Genomic DNA, 20,110 nt, shown 5'->3' with positions numbered 1-20,110 from the left:
AACTCACGACTCATGCGATGAAGGAGAAACCTGTTTGGCATTTCAGAACCTCATGTCGCTGTAATTGTATAAGAATATAAACTGTCACTTTGATGCCTTAAACCTTCAAAAGTACCTGGTGCCAATATCTGGATATCCTTTGGCTGTGATGAGAATACAGGGAATTTGATTGAATGCACGATCCTCAGCTAGCCTTTGGAATATAGCATGCTGTAGGATACTGGTCTTTCAATAGGTTGATGCAACAGAAGAAGCAAATTCCCTTTTTATGCTATCAAGGAAATTAATGTGAACACGAATTTAATACCTTCTCCACCACAATGATATATCTAGCATCACTCTTCATGACCAAATTTTCTAGCAAACTTAGGTCCCCAGAGATAGAATAGCCAGAAGATCCACAAGTGGAACAGTCAAAAACCTCTTGCTGCGGTTCCTTCTCAACATATTACGTGAGCAGACAATTAGGAGCAACATTCATTATTTGCTGATACTTGGATCAGAGGCTCAAAATCAAACCTAGTTGCATTAATGTACTTCAAGGTATACCATGCAGCACAATGCTCATTGATTTTCTTGACTCTAAATCTTGCTGTCCACAATTTTCATATATTTTCAACTCAACAATCGAATGAAAGCACATACCACATTTAGACCATACAATGAAATTTTAGTACATGCCTGCAGCAAGAGGCGGCCAGCAACTGCTCCTCTGCTCGATGCCACGATGCCAAGGCTATATCTACTGCACCTAATCAATGCTACCAAGTCTTTCTTGCATAGAAAGAATGTTAAAAACAAATTCAGAAGGTTTAATTGTAGATAAAAGGATGAAAACTAAGCAATACTGATCAAAGTATTCGTGCTAGAATATGATACAACTACTAAACAGAGGTAATGCAATTAACGTTTCTACTCTATCAATTATTTTTGCAAGCTTTATGAATTTACCATTGCTAGGAAACAATATAGTCAACTGCTAGAAAATATTTTGTAAAAATAGAGACAGTGTTAACCTTGGATACTCCGATTGACCTGCGATTGAGAAGTAAAATATTTTGGCGAATCACATAGCAATTTGTAAAATAATTCCCTCTGAGTTACTTTCTTTTCTTGAACCAGAATCTGATAACACATTTCCATCACCTTCCAAACTTCGAAGACAGGGAAAAGTTTAAATTTGCCCAGGAACAAGTCAATGACTATGATAATTAGCTCGATATTCGATAAGAAATTGAGGCAATTCAATACCTCTGATAAATGAACTGGCAGTGTTCTCATTCATCAAAGACTTTGTACAAAACGAATGTGAAAGAAAAATCCTCGAGCTTTCAGTTAGTAATCCTCGACTGACTCTGCTATTGCTCACTTTTCTGCTAATCTGTTCATAGATTTAGAATAAGACCTAAAACTATAATAATTGAAAATTTTGGCGTTTTCCCCTCGCTTTCTGATTAACATTATGAGTCCAGAAAACACGAATTTATAAAAAAAAATCCCTAAGAAATTCTAACAAACCAGAGGCAGATCTGATATTGCTGGATCCGTAGAATAAAGATGTTTCAGAAAATTAAGGATTGCAACTTCAATCCGAGCTCGAACCTGAAATTAACCAAAAACACGGAAAAACCAAATTACAAATTACTGTTACACAAACTTATTGGCATATAAATGAAAGAAACAAACCTCGCAAGGCGGAAGGATATCTGCGTGACAAAGGTGTTGATCCGAAAAGAAAATGGAGCTCTTCAACAGATCTCCCATTTTCTCCAGACGTAGAAAAATAAAATAACAGGTTAATATTCTCGGCGGGCTACTGAAACTTTTTCAAATGAATATTATATATATATAATATATATATATATATATATAAAAGTAAATTGCAATCTAGCTACATGTATATGTAGAAAATAGGCAAACAAGTCTCCTTATAAAAAATAAAATAGCAATTTATTTTTATATATTTTTTAAACTATAACAATTTATCCCTATATTTTAAAAAAAATAGTATTTTACCCCCTATCTAAAAAATTAAATTATTTTATTTTTTAAAATACAAGAGGTAATATATACATAGATGAAATCTTTGTTGGGCTGTTTTACGGGCCTCTTTAATATGGGCTGGGCTTGGCTTTTTTGAAACATGAGCCTTTCATCGTATTTTTCCCTTCACTTAAGTGGTCAATTGGTCCGGTTTTAAATCTAAATATCTATAATCTATACTAATGTAAAAAGAAAAAATATTTTAAATTCATAAACGGTGAGTTGCAATACTACTCTACCTAATTTTATTTTTTCGATAATACCCTTATATTGATTTTTTTTCCTTTTTCATTTGTTTATTTATTTTTTTTGTTGAAATGTGATGTATTGATTTGTATATATAATTTTTATTTATAATATATTTTAAAATATAAAAAAATATTTATTATATGTATGTAAATATAACGTGCCGTAACGGCTAGTTAATTAATAAAAAAAAGACTTCAATGGGTTTAATGTTTGGATAGAGCTCGATTTGAGTACTTGTAAGCTTCTTAAAATATATATCGAAATATATAAAGTGTTTTAATTTCATTTATAAACTCTTAACCACGAAAATTCATAAAACAAAACAATAAATTAAAAATAAAATTTAGTGTTTTATAAGTTCTAAAAATATCTTATATAATGTTTGTAATAAATTTTACCACGCAATAAATTAAATCTCAATAGCTCGCAAAACAGGGAAGTAGTACCAGAAGAGGGAAAAAACGTTCATAGGTTGTAGCAATTTATTAATGATGTTTTAGTCAAATAGTTAAGATTGAAATCCAATGAACAGGTTTGAATTTCATCAGATATATGGGTATTTATCTTACTTTATATAAATTTATTATTTATATTATAATTCTTTATTATATTGGTGTCTTGTGAAATTTATATATAATTTATTAAATTATTCATATAATATGATTACCATTTCTATAAATAAAAAAAAAAAAAGAAAAGTTCATAGTGACTGTCCAATCATTTTCTTAAAAGAGTGAAGAGAGAGATAATGAAAAGGATATGGTGACATTATTTCAAAATATAAAGCCTACCAAGAGAAAATGGGAACAGTGACGTCTCGGGGATTCATATAATACTAAATCAATTGACATGCATACATACATCGACCGTCGCTTGTTTTAGCTGAAAAGTTTGAATAAAAGCAGCCAATTGGGTGTGGAAGGTTTTCCTAAAAGGCCAAACAAGAGAGAGACGCAACATTACATTCCTCACGCCCGATGCCCTCAATTTTCTTACTTTTTCGTAGCGTGTTCCCCCTATTCTATACATGTCTGCATCCTACACATATACTACGCGTTTATATGTATACGTGTTTATTCTATACGTCTGCGTATACACGTCTCCAAATGTGTGTATAATTGTATATTGTGCATGTTTTATTAATACTACCAATTGAAGTACACTTGACATGCGTATATAATTTAAATCTTGAGTAGCTATACTTTTTTTTTTTTTTCTGAGATATAGTATAAAATTATATATTTGGTCCTATAATTTTTAGGTCGTTAGTACTTTTGATCCTGTAACTTACTCTATTTAATTTACACATTCAGTCATTTTTTTATAAATTTAGTCCTGAACATATAACATTTGGTACTTTTTTTTTTTTGACAAATTTAGTATTTTGTTGATAATTTTGGTTCCCTTCATATGGTAATAGATCTCATTTTTTGTCGTGTAAGTATGTGTCACTAGGAACAAAATTGTCAATACACGACTAAATTTGTCAAAAAATGACCAAATGTGAAATGTTTAGAACTAAATTCGTCAAAAAATGACTAAATGTGTAAATAAAATAAGTTACAGGATCAAAAGTGCTAAAACTTAAAGTTACAGGACCAAAAGTATAATTTTATGTATGTATATCTAATGTGGTTTGAAAAATTACATTCTAGTATCATTGATAATTGTTTTTGTCTAACAAATACATCTTTTCGTTAGTCAAAATTTTTATTGAATTTTTTTTCTTAATATCAATAAATTTGATGATTTTTTTGGCAAACGGATGAATTTATTTGTTAGATAGAAACAAACGACAGAAATACTAAATGTAATTTCTCGAATTATAAGGAATTTATGTGTAATTATATTAAATTTCAGGAAAGAGCAATTTAATTATCCCTTTACTTTGTTATTGTATTTAACTCAATAAAGAATAAGAAAGATAAAATTAATAAAATAAAATTAATTTTAAATGTGCATGTGAATAGCAAATTATCGATTAAATTAATTCATAAAAAGTATATAATTGTGGAAGCAAAAAAATATAGTTAAGGATATAATTATAGGAGTCTCCCTGTTAATTAAATAATATAATAAAAGGTCATACGTGTACGAAGAATTATATGTATGTATACGAGTGTATCTACGTATAAATATTCGTGTTCTACGAATACGTACGAGTGTAAGTACGTAGAAGAAGATTTTATACCACGTTAAACTCATTTTAAAATAACTTATCATTTTTAGATTTTCTTTTTCCACAAGATATTATCGTAAAACATTTAATTACATTGGGAAATATTGTTTTAAATTATTTATTATTATGCTAATACATAATTAAATTAACAGGTCAACACGACCAATAAATTAGTATAATTATTCATTTTGGATAAAGTAGATTTTTAATTATGTTGGACACGTGGAAATGAACATAGAGAACTTTTATGATGGTATATTGAAGGTATGATATCCTAATCACTTAAACAAATCCTAATTTTTTGAAAAATTCATTACACATAGATTTTCTTTAAAAATATAAAATTATATTTTTTTCATTAAAGTATTTTGAAATTATACTTATATTTTATTAAAAAAATTCTCCATTTATAATTTTATTCCAACCTTTGATTAAGATTTGAGTGAAAAATACTGATATTAATTAAACAATTATATAAAATTTTAATTTTATACCTCATTAATTCTACATTTGGTACAAATATTGACAATATGACTAGTGTTTTTATTCATCAATAACTATTATTTATATTCATCGACAATAATTCACGACTAATATTTTGAAACAATCAGACCCTTTTGACGTTATATGTTTTACATTTACCCCTCACAAGCACAAAAATTTTACTAGCTAGGCATCGTTGTAATAAATTATATGGAGTGCTGAATTAGAGGTAAAATTTAAAGATTATGTGAATTTTGTACCAAATTCAGCATTTTTTGTCTTAATTATAACAGAAGGATATAAATATAAATAGAAAATTCTAAAAAAGCTGTGAGTATAATGTTTAAAAAGAAATAGGCAAAAGGTATTTTGACTTTTCTTGAAGGGCCCAAGTGTAATTAACCCCCTTTTCCTTGAGTATTAAATACTAGTTCACACATGTTCCAAACTACACTTTAATTGAAAAAACAAGCACTAGCCCAGCCTACGCAATAACAAAAATCAATTAACACACACACACACATATATATATATATATGCAAACATAATTAGTTGGTTACGTTTATTGAATATTAATTGATCTTGAAAATTATCATATTTGGAGTGATTCAAAGTCGTAAAGTCTACCTACACCTATATACTAACTACATATCCTTGGACATTGAGTGTCTCGTTATAACATATTTTTTCTATGTATATAATAAATAATTTTATATTTTTTAAATTATGTTATAAATGAAAAATATATATAAATTAATACATCATATAAAAATATTATCAACACAATAAAAAATTAATATAATATCATAAGATGTGGTTTGTAAATGAAAAAAGATTTTTTCCAAAAGTTAAATTATTAGGCATGGAGGGGGGGGGGGTCCAAAAAGTCCATTCTCCTACATGATATCTCCCTCAAACACACGTTAACGCAAGTTGTAGGGCTAAAAATTTCAAGGGTCCTAATAAGTCGGGTTGAAGCTCATGCGTTTCGTTGAAATTATTAAACTACGCACTATTAGCTACCCCCTCACTATGTATTGCTTCCAAGTTGCAAGGAAGACGATCATGATCACAAAGAGCATATAGTAGTTGTCATTTGTCATCTATATATATTACGCGGCATGTGAAAAATAATTGATATTTTGAGAATATCGTGAAAAGATAATAGATTATTTTATAATTCATTATCATGTATTAATGATATAATAAATAATGTTATTTTTAATTAATTACAAAAAAGAGTTTGTTTTAATTGTACTTTGCATTTTTTGACGTAGCTTAATTACCCTTCATTAGTTGGATCCTTATGTGGTTTTGAAATCAATGTAATTTTTATTAATTAGTACTGAATTGAAAAGATTTAAATACGTTTTTGGTCTCGTAACTCAGCGGATTTAGCGTTTTCGCTGTTTAACTTCAATTTTTCTGATTTCTGTCATTTTTCTTTGAGTCACCGTAGATAAAACTCCGATAGAGAAAATGACTGAAATCGTAAAAATTAAAAAAATGCATGACAAAAAACGTTATTTTAAAAAGTTAAAAAACGAAAAGGCCAAATAATTTAAGTTGCGGACCGTAAATACTTTTAAGCCTTTAAATTATAATGCTCGAGATAATGAAATTAAACACATAAATTATGAGAATATTGAATATATAGTAGTAATTAATTAGCATAGGTATAGGAAATCTACGTGACAGAGGTGTATGGACAGTAAAATAAAACTTTGAACATACGTCATGACCTTAATTTATTTAATATATCTGCAGCCTGCCCTGTTGCAGAGGAAATATTTTATCGGAGATTTTGATTTTGGGTGTGTGCGCATTGAATGATATCCGTACGGACAACTAGTCATTAAATTATTTGGTATCTTCCTTAAGACTTTTTCTCATTATTTAATCTCAATTTTGATTGACTAGTTTTGGTATATTTAACTGACCAAGGACCAATCCATAAAAAGGCTAGTTACCCCTGTCTGGTTCTGGAAATATCTTCAGTTTGTAATAAGGTTGCATTTTGATGTGGGATATTTTTTATTACAATTAAATTTTATTTATTTTAAAATTGGTTTGATGATTAATCCCATATCACAAATTTCAATAGCTTATATATATGTATTTAATTATTATTAAATATTTATTAGTCGTTTAAATATTTAATATGTTCGTAGTTGAACACAAAAATTGCTAGAATATTAAATATCTATTCACATTATATATATATATATATATAATGTTTCTCACCAAATGGAAATCATTGACTATTTTATTTCTATTTAAAGATTACAGTTTATAATTTATTTTATCCGATTTAAATGTATTTTTGATTTTGTAACTTATTTAATGAGTCATGACCATTAACATGCATGATATTCCTTTTCTTAAAAAAATGATTTTTTAAAGATAAAATTCATAATAATATATTTAACAGATAAATTACATCCACATACTTTGAGATTTGACCTAATTATAATATAAATAAAGGCGAAAAAAATAAAATAAATGTTATAACTATTTTAGATATTTTTGTCATTTCACCAAATTTAACCTAATTTATTTTCTTTTTTCTTTACATTGGAGTCTTGGAAAAAAACCAAAATATATGTTTAAGTACTTTTACACAATTGAGTTAATAATATTATGCAAACTTCAATAGAGGTAATTTAATTGTGATGTTTTATTGTATGGATGTAATTTATCATATAATTAAATCAAACCTCAAGCTGTTTGGATATAATTTATCATATATTCAAATATATGCAAACTGAATCTAAGTCATGGAAAATAACATCATACTCCAAACACATTAGCAACGGAAAATTTTAATTCAAATTAAATTTGAATTGATTATATGACAATTACAATATACTTATAATATAAGTGTTATACAGTTAAAACAATAACAAATATATTATATTTATTATATGATTGATTTGATTCGAGCAAAAAGAAAAATTTCTTTTTAAAAACATCCGAAAGGAGGGAATTAAGTATGTAATACAAACGTTGACATGACACAAGCAAAATGATAAAGTATGAGCTTTTGTTTTTTAATTTGCTGTCATAATCGAGCACCCGCCCGGCCCTTAACTTAGTCCAACTTTTCGTTCTTGGTCCTCTCTCTATAACATCCCCGTCGACAGTGAGAACTGAATCAGCAAGTCATCGGCGAAAGCGTGTGGTACATAGTTTCCCCATTTCGGCTCCCCCCTTTGACATTAAACACAAGTCAACCCCAATCCAAATTGCAAGAAAACGGACAAGCCAACCCTAAAACTGGCTCTTTAGTGCATGTAGAGGGGTTTTATTATTATAAGTATATATAAATATATATCCTTCTCAAGTCCCATTCTTACATTAATTTGATTCCCTTTAAAAATACTAGTGATCGATCACAAAGTCAAACAGCTGCTAACCTTATCTTCTTCGTCTTCTTCACTTCAAGAACCAGACAGTAATTAATGATCATGGCTCAAGACATGGAGGATTGGAGTTTGCAGGCCATAGTCAGAGGATCAAGTGGTGATTATTCCAAGATTGTGGATATTAATGATATGGACGGTCTGGATTCGTCTTTCGACGTCTCGGAAACTTGTCATCATCATCAGAAGTTTGATCTCGCCAGTTTTCCTGAATTTTTCGAGTTACCGACGGGGTTTAGAGACGAATTAGAAGAGCTTTACAAGCCGTTTTATCCGGTTGCGGGTTCGGATCCTGCTAAGACTACAACTGTTCTTGACTTTCAAGAACAGCTGCCGCAGGAGGTTAGTTCCGAGGATAAGCTGGGTCCGGGACGATCTGATCATTCGTCCGGGGCTGGTTTGCCGAGTAGGGTTACGGCTGGATATACACCAAAATACAAGAGAAGGTAGGTGAAAACGGGTTTGTGGTATTGGATCTTCTGTGGACCCTACCCGTTCGATGAAAATAATGTAATTCTGTGTTAATTTTGTTTTACAGGAAGAATCAGCATAAAAGAGTGGTGATTCAGGTTTCTGCTGAGGGTCTTGCTTCTGACATGTGGGCTTGGCGCAAATATGGCCAGAAACCTATCAAGGGCTCACCCTATCCAAGGTTCAACTCCTCTCAGTAAAAACACACACATACACACACAGTAGACAGATAAATATATGTATGCATATACATACATGTATACATGGATCATTTACACATAGTAAAGGTTGTACTGTGTGTAAACAGGAGCTATTACAGGTGTAGCAGCTTAAAGGGTTGTTTGGCAAGGAAGCAAGTTGAACAAAGCTGCGCGGATCCAGGAATGTTTATCATAACCTACACGGCGGAGCACAGCCACAGCCAGCCAACCAGGCGGAATTGCTTGGCTGGTACAGTCAGGCAGAAATTCCCATCCCGGGCAAAGAGCCCGACTAGCAGGAGGGTCAAACAAGAAACAACTGATCAGGAATCGACCTCGTCGGGTTCTCCAAAAACCCCTCAGCAGGTTTCATCCACTGAAGTCGCGTTTGCAGGTGCAAGAGTCAAAGAAGAGAACTGTAGAGAGGAAACAGAAGCACGAGGTAAGGGAGAAAGCCCTGAAAGCTATGACGATTTTATCATGTCCGACTTTGTGTTCAACGAGGATTTCTTTTCGGGCTTCGAAGATTTTGATGGAATTTTCACGGACCTGCCTGTCTGCCAGAATTCTGCGCAACAGTTTCCCGTAAGATCGTGCACGTAGCTGATTTTAGGAAATTGTGGGACCCTAATTCATCTAGGATACATGTTTGTACCTTAGGATACGCAATTGCTTCAAATGAAGCTTTGAATTTTGTCCATGATCAGTTGCGTATATACCATTTCAGTTTCATCAGAACTATACAGAGTGGAAACAAGACAATCCATGTGATGAACATTAATCTGTTAGTACGCTGTTTTTGTTAATGCAGAATCAATGATTTTCGTAAGCAGATAACTAGAACTAGTAGTTTTTTGGATGTAAGTATGTCTCAGACATCCATGTATGTTAGTTACTGGTTTCTTACAGGTAAACATCTAGCTTAATTCTAGTATTTTTTTGAAAAAATTACAATTTTAGTTCTGTAATTTAAGGGATGGTGTTTTTCGTCCTGTACAAATTGATTTGCACAATTTAGTCATGTAACTTTATCATTTGGGTAAAGTGCACTTTGCCCCCTTGAACTATTCTTGATGTAAGATTTACCCCCTAAATTAATAAATGTAGCACTTACCCCCTGGACAAAAATGCGCCTCATGTCTTGAACAATTATATTATTTTTAATATATTTTAGTATTTTGCACATTAAATTGTTATCAAATTATTTTTTAATTATTTTTTTAATAAACAAAGAATTTAAGTTAAAGTGTTGTATAAATTAATCTATGTAGTAGATACTCAATAAATATAATATAACCAACAACTCATATATGCTTTTTAAAAGAAATTGACAAATATATACACTTAATCAAAACTTCAATAATTTTTTTAAAAAAATAAATATATATACTTTATCATAATTTTTAAAGAAAATATATTCAAAAAACTAAATGTGTAATTACTTATTTTTATCTAAAACAAAAAAATTAATAACTTCATTCTTCATTCTATAACCTAATTAATGAAACTTTATGATTTTTCTGGTGTAGGTTTTGTACTCATTCATTACTTAACTTTGAGTTTGTAAAATATAATAATATTCGAACTATTTAATTCATTGATTATATTATATTTTATTATAATTAAAAGATATTTTTTGCAATTAAATTTTTTTAATTAAACTTAAAATGCAAAATTATTTTTTAAAAAAAAAATTCTTTGAACTAAATATACATATATATAATATAAGGGCAATATTGTTCAAAAACTTAATTTTAGAGGGTAAGTGTTACATTTATTAGTTTTAAGGGGGTAAATGTTACATAAAAAATAGTTCAAAGGGGCAAAGTATATTTTACCCTTATAATTTTAATAATTTTAGTCGTTTTCGGCAAAATTTACTTGTAATTTTAGTCTTGTAAATAAATTAATATAGGACCAAAAATGCCAATTTTTCTAAATTATAGAACTAAAAATATCAATGCCCCCTAAGTTAGAGGACTAAAAATGTAATTTAATTGAGTCATGTGCAAGTCACATGCAATTTTTAGCACAATTGGCCGAAAATGATGAAAATTGCCAAATATTTAAAGTTACAGGACTGAATTACGAAAATCAAACTGTGCAAGATAAAAAATACCACCCCATAAGTTACCGGAACTAAAACTGCATTTTTCCCAATATTTTCTAATTTGAATGTATAGGATTGAAACATTTCGACAGATTAATTTTTATGATAGGTAATGCAGGTAATAAGGAAACCACTTAAACGACAAAAAATATCCCCCGAAGGACCCAATATTCCACCCCAAGACTGAGATCCCTGCACTTTACTATCGGGCAAGATCGGACCGGAACCGCTGATTCAACATTACAATTGTCGATTCCAGAGGCCTGGGAGCAAGACGGAAGAGATACCGATACGCGAATTATACAAGTACGTACATACATCTAGTCCCTATATATGCTTCAGACAACCTCAGTAAAGGTAGACGGCATATTTGACTGATTGCACTCATGTACACGCGCGCCTCTTACATATCGCTGGCTCCAGTTAAGGTTTAAACTTTAAATTATGAGCTTTGATACTAGTATTATTTTAAGGGAGAATATTGCTTCAAATATACGCGCACATGCACTACGTACACCTCTCCCTCCAAAGGAATGAATTGCTTTAATTTTAAAAATATAGAAAGATAATTTAATATTTTTTTTTTCATAAAAGGTATTTTACATATTATCCATATATATATATCACAGGGTTAGCTTGCGATTTTTCCCCATGAATGTCACTTTTCATAATATTCAACTCAATATTTGATGTGATAGTGATTAAATGCATTCAAAATATATAAAAAAAGGTATATAATTACAGATGATAATAATGGAAGGGACAAATTCAAATTAAACTACCAAATAGCCATAAAAGCTCACCATGTTAAGTTAGTCATGTGTGTCACGGACATTTTCTTGGCTATTTTTGTTCTTAATATGTCAATTTTTTTTTAAATTATAGGATAAAATTATTAAAAACGAATTCATATAGAACTAAAATTTATGTCCCACCATACTTATAGAACTAAAATTATGATTTTTCCTTACCTCTCTATTATAACCCTTATTTTTTAATTTTCTGGAAATTGAATTTGAAAATCGAATGATTATATACCATTGAGAGTTTTCTAATATATTTGATGCATTTTCGCGCTATAAATTAACTCTGTAAAACAAAATTGATAGAGGAATCTCTTGAAAATATTTCACTGTACCATCAATATCTAAAATTATTCCGATAACATTAGCGGAAACTAAAAAAAGACAAGCAATCTACGGATCAATATATAGTTGTCAATAATCGACCACACTTGGCCTATTAGCATGCAAGTGTAAACACTCTTGTTTGGTTTGGGCAAGCAAAGCAGCCAGGGATCCGACAAAAGCCGCATTCATATACGTTGTTGGCTCCAAATGCGAGAAATCTGATCTCGAATCAGTGAAATGGTCGTTGGAATCGGGGCCCCCAACAATTGCACCCACATGAGTGTTGGGGTTTGGTTTAGGGGAAGTATACCAAGTCGAGTAGGCATCTTTGCAGCCTATTTCGCCAGGACTGGTGTGGATTGAGGGCAGGGAAGCGCCTCTGTGGTGTAACTGTGTCGGAAATTTGGTGCCGAAGCCAACCATGTAAGACATGTTCATGGGATTGCTTCCAAGAATGTAGTCTACCTGCGAAGCACAAAGAAGCAAAGTGATGTGAAAGGATAGAGAGAAATTAGGAAGAACATAGAGCTAGCCACTTATAATTGGTGTATTGTGGACTGGTCATAGCCTGCATTAATGCTTGATTCGGTGGATACTAGGATTAGCGTATCCAGTGTGGGGAAATTGCATTTTTCGTCTTATATTGTAGGGTCTGTATACTTTTTGTTCCATTGATTGCGGGATTCTCAGTAATGACCCCATAAACAACAAATTTTTTGCTTTTAGTCATTTGGTTAGATTTGTTAGAATTTTGACGGAAAATATACGTGCTAAGCACGTGCAGTGTACTGATAAAATGACTAAAAATGAAAAGTTTTGTAACTTCTAAAACGTCCAAATCCTGTAATTGATGGGACAAAAGATTCACTAACTTTAAAATATGAGATGAAAAAAGTTATTTCTCCTACTTAGTATAATCCACAACTTGGCTATAATGGGACACTTACAATTTGTCAGAAGTTATAATTAGTGTAAGAAAATTCACCTGTGATCTGGCAAAGGCTGTAATGTTGGTGGTGGAAAAGTTCACAGATCCACACTGAACACCCCCGACACGAGCTGCGGCTAGAAACTTGGAGTAGATAAGAAGTACCATGGAAGCACTAGTAACATACTGTAGGTTACTGCTGTCTCTAGTATACAGCAGCCCACCTGCACCAAAATCAATTACATCTCAATCTTGTTCCTCCATGAAAATTCTTTGGTTGGCAACAAACATAGCAAAGTGTGGTGGAGTCAAGAGTTAGACTCTTTGCTCCGAATTCATAGTACGGATTAACGGCAATCGTGTGAGGTTCACCAGGGGTTGTCTTAATCTGGACAGAGCTGCTTCCCGGCATCAACGCGCAGACAAATGAATCCGCATCATTCTTATACCTCAACAGGTCTGTCTTCCCTGCAAGACATTCCTGGTAATAGTTTTATCTAATATCAGTGCTATCCAAATAGTCATGCATATGGGGGAGTGTTTAATTTAGTCATATTACTACTTGCCTTGGCTAGTAAAGTTTGAGCTCCAGCAAATTTGCTGTCCCAACTAAACTCGGAAGCAGGCTGACTCCAATCCTGATTGGTGGAGACATAGTTTAGGTAGTTGCTATCTCCACTTGCCTTGTACAGCCATGCAGCTGCCCACAGCAATTCATCCTTTGTACAAATTTTCAGACCATAAACACAAAACCAAATTTTATAAACATTCGTTATTCAAATTCCAATACATATTACAACCTTATTACGAAGTTATGGGTTTAAATTTCACTGGTAGCTACGTGTTTTTACGAGAAAAAATATGATTTTTATTATAATTAATTGATATAGTTAAAAGTAACTATAGTACAATATTAATTACTAGTCGTTAAGTCTGTGCATGATGTCAACTTATTAGCTAGAATTAAAAATTATGGTAAATATTTTGGCTATAGGTAAAAATATAGTGAATATTAATTATCCGTGGTCAAAATTTAAATTTTTGCATTAATTTTATTTAACTATAATAGATAGTATTGATTGTCATTGTTCTTAAATATATAGTATATGGAATAATCTATTCTTTTGTAGTGTTAATTGTCTACATACTATAATAATAGTAATTTGTGAATAGTTGATTATTATCTAAAGAATGATATATTAATGCTCATGATATAATTAAAATTTAGCGTAAAATACAATTACCTCTGATGAGATTTGGCATAATTACAAATACCTTATCTTTGTTTGAAAAATTACAAATAACCGCATGATTTTAACATCCAATAACAATTAGCCCATTCCTTTAAATTTCCATCCAAATTTTGTGGTCAACTGAATTAAATTCCCTTTTGAATTATAAATTATAATTATATATATATATTTTTTAATTTTTTAAAATATTTTTATTAACTTATATTCCCTATATATTATGTATTTTACTCACTCTCAATTTTTTTTATATTTTAAAAAAATTGAGCCAGGGTAAAATAGTAATATCACTTCACGGTCTAAGGATTATATAATTATTTTTTATTTGAGGGGGATATTTATAATTTTTCAAACAACGAGTAGTATTTATAATTATGTCAAATTTAAGTAAAACCAGTTGTTATCTACTTTAAAATTTATGATATAATCGTGTATGATACACCTAAAAATTCTTATAATCAACGCTTTCCGTTGACAGGATTAGTTCCTACGAACTAAATCGTCATTTGAGTAATTAATTTACCTTATACCCTGAGTAGGAGCAGTAGAAAGGGCAAGATCCCTGATAAGATCCTCTATACTTGTCCGCAAACTGAAACAACTGTACCAATATTATACAAACTCCAGTCAGTATTTATTAGTTAAAGTAAATATCAGTTAATTAATCAGGTGGTGGGGCTGTATGATCTAGTCACCGATTCTGAGTGGCGCAACAGCTGCGCGGAATAATTGGGATCAGTCTCTTTGAAGACAACAGATGCAGCGGCGAGCGCGGCGGCAGCCTCAGCAGCCACCTCAGTCCCCGGCGAAGTAGAAGTGATCTTGTAAAGCGTCCGGGCCGTGTCCATGTCTTCCGGCCGCTCCCAGCATCCGTGATCTCCATCCGCATCACCCACCTATCAAGGTTACATATATGTGATTGGTGACGGACGGTTAGTAATAAATAAAAAAGTTCTCTATAAGAAAAATTTAGACACGAAAATTGTATTTTTTATCCCACGTGTTAGTTTATTTTTTAATTTAGTCTTATTTATAATAATTTTCTCATATTAATTTAATCTCATTTGTAATAATTTTCTCATATTAATTACATGTCATAAGTTGAAAATTTTATTAGTTTTAATCCTCGTTGCATTTTTGGTCTAGTAATTAATGGAGCCGTCAACCGTCTCACCTACATTTCCAGACATTTTCTATTAATTATTGGATACAAAAAATGCACGTGAGGACAACAATTAAAAAAAACCTTTAAGATGTGATATGTAATGTGAGAATGAGACTAAATTAGAAAAAATCCCAACATATGGTACAAAAAAATACAATTTCTCGGTATATGTGGTGTCATGATATATAATGGGGATTACCTGAGTGTAGAGTGTGGTAGAAGAATTATGAGCTTGGAGTAAGAAATCCGTTCCCCATCTGATTGCGCTCTGGAGGTTCTGGAGCTGCCTGCCGGAATCTATCTCATATCCGTATTCAGCGGCAGCCCAACTCAACAAGCTCACTGAAAATGCCATTGGCCACCCAAACTTCACATTGTCCCCTGCATCATAGTAACCTCCACTCAAACTCACCTGAAACCATATATATGCTAACAAAATTAGTCAGGCACACACACTTTAGCCCGACTCTACTAATCACACAGTAAGTGCAGTTACGATATTTTGCTATCTAAGCACTAGTCATAGAAACGCGAAGGTAGGAACGGCATCTCCACAGTCGGGTTTCTAGAAAAGATTTCATATTTTGGTAAGAATTCGAACCCATGTCGTTAATTTCAGAGGAAATATTTGACCTTAACCATTAAATCAAAACGTCTAATGGTGATTACTTGGATTAATAAACCAAACCCAATTCAAGATACGATATTGATTAGCTAGAAGAAGTTCCCTCCAAACTAAAGAAATCAAAACCCTCTATATATATGTTTCTAGTGGAAAGTTATTGATCATACATTTTCAAGAGAGCCGTCCGAGAGTGCGGAGTCAGCCCTCCACTCGACTCTTTGAGTTGCCGGCAGTTTCCCGGATCGTTGGCCTTCGAAGAACAAAATGCCTTTGCTTAAAGCATCTTCGTAACCAGCATCCGAAGAGCACAAGTGGTGCCGATCATCGTCCTTGATGGACTTTGCAGTACCATTCCTCATGCACAAAAACATAATAACAATCCAATAAGTAGTCAAATGTAGGAAATTAGCCATGCTTTCCACAATTGAATTGGATGCTCAATTCTTCACTCCTTGGGCTATATATAGATGCAAGAGCAAAATGAGATTGTAAATCTCTTTAATATGAAAATTACGTTGACTGCGAAAATACAGTATTATTTTTTTTAATCAAATTGTTGCATCACATAAATGTTGACGAAACAAGTGTAAATACAAATGCATTAAAGAATAAATAAAGTGAAAAGGTTTGTGAATCTAAAAGTAAAAAAGGGAATTTAAGAGTAAATGATACTAGAATATGATTATAATAATAGCATATTCAATTTAAAATTTGTTAGAAATATTAGATTACAAATTTTTCATATTTCAATAATCGAATTGCCAATTTGGTACAACTATACAAAACAATATGAAAACATAGTAAAGATTAAATATTTTTAATTATTGTGAGAAAAATATGTGGGCATTTATTTAATCACTTTGATAAAAAAAATTAATTATGTGAAAGTAATTTTGATACAATGATTTCAAATTATTGATTTTAACCATGCATTCATTTTTTGGGGGGGAGGGGGGAGGGATGGTTGGCATAATAAACTATATGGTTACATTTTTAAACGAAAATAATTTAACATAAAGCTCATTTAGATACTAAAATAAAAGTAATAATCCAATTAACAGTCTATAACTTCAATTTTTTAATTCTGTCCAAATGTTTATTTTGAGATTTGGATTCCTTCTTCAATATAAAAAAATACTTTAATTGACAGGTAAGAGAGTCATCTAATTCTAATTTATTCTTTCAATTTAAATAATTAAGTGTACAATATTATATATATTAGTCATGGGGCGTTGAGCGGGTATCATTTTCAAAATTCTAAGAATCCATCATCTGGGCATGCAAATCGAAGAATTTGGGTTAAATGCCCCTTCAAATGTAATATATAATAGATAATAGATAACTTATATGTCTGAGACTCTAATTAAAATAAAAAATTAAGAAATGTTAAGTACTAAAATAATATAAAATTTAAATTTTGCAGACCATTTATGACATTTCCTTTTGACATATCACAATGTGAAGTCCCGTAAGTATGATGGAGTGGCGTAATTTTAGTCGTATACGAATCTATTTTGCTAATTTTATTTTGTAAAGATTTGAAATTTGCTAAAATTACAAAAAGAATGCACACAACTAGCTTAATTCATTATATATTTTCAGTTATTTTTGTTTTCAATATATAAAGACTTTAAAATTACAAGACATGTTATCAAAATTATCATATTTTATATTTACAGGACTAAAATTAATTAATATTTTTATCCAAACATAGATAAAGAGTGTTTTTCTTGAAAAATCATTACGTGCATGAGATGATGATAGTGTTGATGCATGCATGATGATAGAGAGATAGCGTGAGGGATTCAAATGGTATGGGAGTATTGACGGTTAAAATAACAAGTGCTCAATTTAGATTCTTGGGAAATAGTAAAATAATAGAGGCATGCACCCCATACTCCTCAACGTCATTGTATCACATATTCCCATGCTTTTGTGTATTGTTGGAATACACACTTTGAGATACTACCATACGCATTTTCACCCTCATGATTTATATAGGGTTGTGCGTCGACTCGGTATTACGGGTTCGTTCAGTTCTCATCCACTACTCAATTTTGACTTAAAATTTGTGGGTACTCATTTTTTTTGTTTTATAAAAAATCAAATCAATATATTAATATATTAAAAAATAAAGTATATTTTGTCATTCGAACTATACTTATTTTTACATATATATTGCTATCGAAACTTTTTTTTGTGTCAATTTATCATCTCAACTTTGCGAAATTTGCACTTTGCCACATATGACATCTTTTTGTTGATTTTTCTGTCAGAAAAACATCACATGCTATGCATATGTAAAAAATATCACATCACATTACTTTTAAATAACACATGTGCTTTGCATGTAATTTTTTTTATAAAAAACTTGATTGAAAAATAATTATAAATAACAAAATATAAAATTTTTTGTTTAAGATTTAGATTTTAAAACAAAATCCCTCATCTTTTATTTTTATTTTTATTTGAAAGAACTAAATTAAAATCAATCTATGTGGATTCGTCTCTACTCACTATTTTCACAAGTTTTAGTAGAAAAATAATTTTAGTGGATTCAACACCTATTAAATAAGATAAAATTCAAGCTCATGACCTTATAATTATGGAGTCTCAATTTTATCAATTAAACTACGCGTCGGCCAAAGAAGTTACAAGAAGTGCTGAAATTAAACTAGCGGCCATAATTGGGTTAGGTAGGTGACTGGGCCGGTAATATTTGATCCAGGTAGCGGGCTGGTTTGCGCCTTATTCTTCTGACCACCTGCATACTTTGATTGGGCCTATCATCGAACACCCTCTATTTTTAACTTACATATATGTTTTTGTTGTCTTTGAATTTATTGTTGAATTTTAATTTTAAGTTTATAAATTATGAATCTTTCAATATAATTTTTTAAATATTTAATATATTAAAAATATGTAAAAATTATTTTATTTTATCATGAATAAACTAAATTAATAAATAATAAAATATGAAAATAAATTAAATAAAACTAAACAATAGAAATTAAATTAATCATTATAATTTTAAAATATAATAAAATTAAATATTAAACACTAACGTCCAGATTTGGTAAATTTATCTCACCTCTTCTTGTTGGGAATGAAAAACAAGGAGAAAGAAAATATTTGTTTTCCTTAAAAAAGGTCGGATACCTAATTGGGTAGAAATCCGCTGCCCGAATCCTCACCCGACTTTTAAAAATTGAATATCAATTTCATTTTAAAAATAATAATTGAAAAAAATAAAAACCAACCCAATAGAATTGGGTTGGAATCCAAATTACGCGACCTGAACACCCACCCCTACTCGTGAGGATTTAAGTTACAAGTGTCTGCTCTACCGTGAGGATTTAAGTTACAAGTGTTTCTACTGCTCTAGGACATCAGTATACATTCTTTATTTTAAATTATTATTTTACTTTATATATATGTCATGTAGATAATTTCAGGTGATATATATACAGTAAAGAATTTTATATATAAGTATATATAAATTAAATGAATGAATTTTTTTTGTCCATATTAAATTTGGTCGATTTCAACTAATCAGACATAAAAAATGCTACACTTATAATGTAATTGATCATTCTTTTTAAATTATACACTAATCATATAATAAATATATTTTATAGTACGTTTGTTGTATAAATTCAGATTTGGCCAAATGATGACTTTGCTTGACTATTTGATCTTGATGGACTAAAGAGACTGCTAAAAGTGGAGGACTATCGTTCCTATGCATACATGAAGTCTGACGTTAGAAATTGGTGATGAGAATTTATCAATCAGTCTAGGAAAAGGACCAAAATATCCTCCATAATGCAAAATACTCAAGCGGGACTAAAATAC

The 20,110-nt window shown here is 30.7% G+C and overlaps 3 protein-coding genes across 3 annotated transcripts in view; 1 reads left to right on the top strand and 2 right to left on the bottom strand.

Moving 5' to 3' along the window:
* The window catches only part of LOC105164052 (meiotic recombination protein SPO11-2), a gene marked incomplete in the record, with an annotated part of 2,591 nt that extends 782 nt beyond the window's left edge, over positions 1–1,809 (bottom strand). The window contains 7 exon segments of the mRNA XM_011082602.2: positions 116–210; positions 308–436; positions 682–770; positions 1,017–1,154; positions 1,252–1,381; positions 1,519–1,602; positions 1,687–1,809. Coding sequence (XP_011080904.1) covers positions 116–210; positions 308–436; positions 682–770; positions 1,017–1,154; positions 1,252–1,381; positions 1,519–1,602; positions 1,687–1,764 — 743 coding nt within the window.
* Positions 8,293–9,978, top strand: LOC105164227 (probable WRKY transcription factor 29). Its single transcript, XM_011082840.2, has 3 exons — positions 8,293–8,822; positions 8,915–9,028; positions 9,155–9,978. Exons 1-3 carry the CDS (start codon positions 8,416–8,418, stop codon positions 9,648–9,650), a joined length of 1,017 nt encoding a protein of 338 aa, XP_011081142.2. The 5' UTR covers positions 8,293–8,415; the 3' UTR covers positions 9,651–9,978.
* On the bottom strand, positions 12,274–16,714 carry LOC105164051 (endoglucanase 20-like). Its single transcript, XM_011082601.2, has 8 exons — positions 16,423–16,714; positions 15,830–16,042; positions 15,161–15,361; positions 14,989–15,066; positions 13,782–13,934; positions 13,588–13,696; positions 13,273–13,439; positions 12,274–12,752 (listed from the first exon to the last, which is right to left on the bottom strand). The coding sequence occupies exons 1-8, from the start codon at positions 16,666–16,668 to the stop codon at positions 12,375–12,377; spliced, it is 1,545 nt and encodes a 514-aa protein (XP_011080903.1). The 5' UTR covers positions 16,669–16,714; the 3' UTR covers positions 12,274–12,374.

This window comes from Sesamum indicum, linkage group LG6 (genome assembly GCF_000512975.1).
Source record: "Sesamum indicum cultivar Zhongzhi No. 13 linkage group LG6, S_indicum_v1.0, whole genome shotgun sequence".
Lineage (NCBI taxonomy): Eukaryota > Viridiplantae > Streptophyta > Magnoliopsida > Lamiales > Pedaliaceae > Sesamum > Sesamum indicum.
Note: the sequence above shows the minus strand (reverse complement) of the source record. Positions and strands in the feature narration are given on the sequence as shown.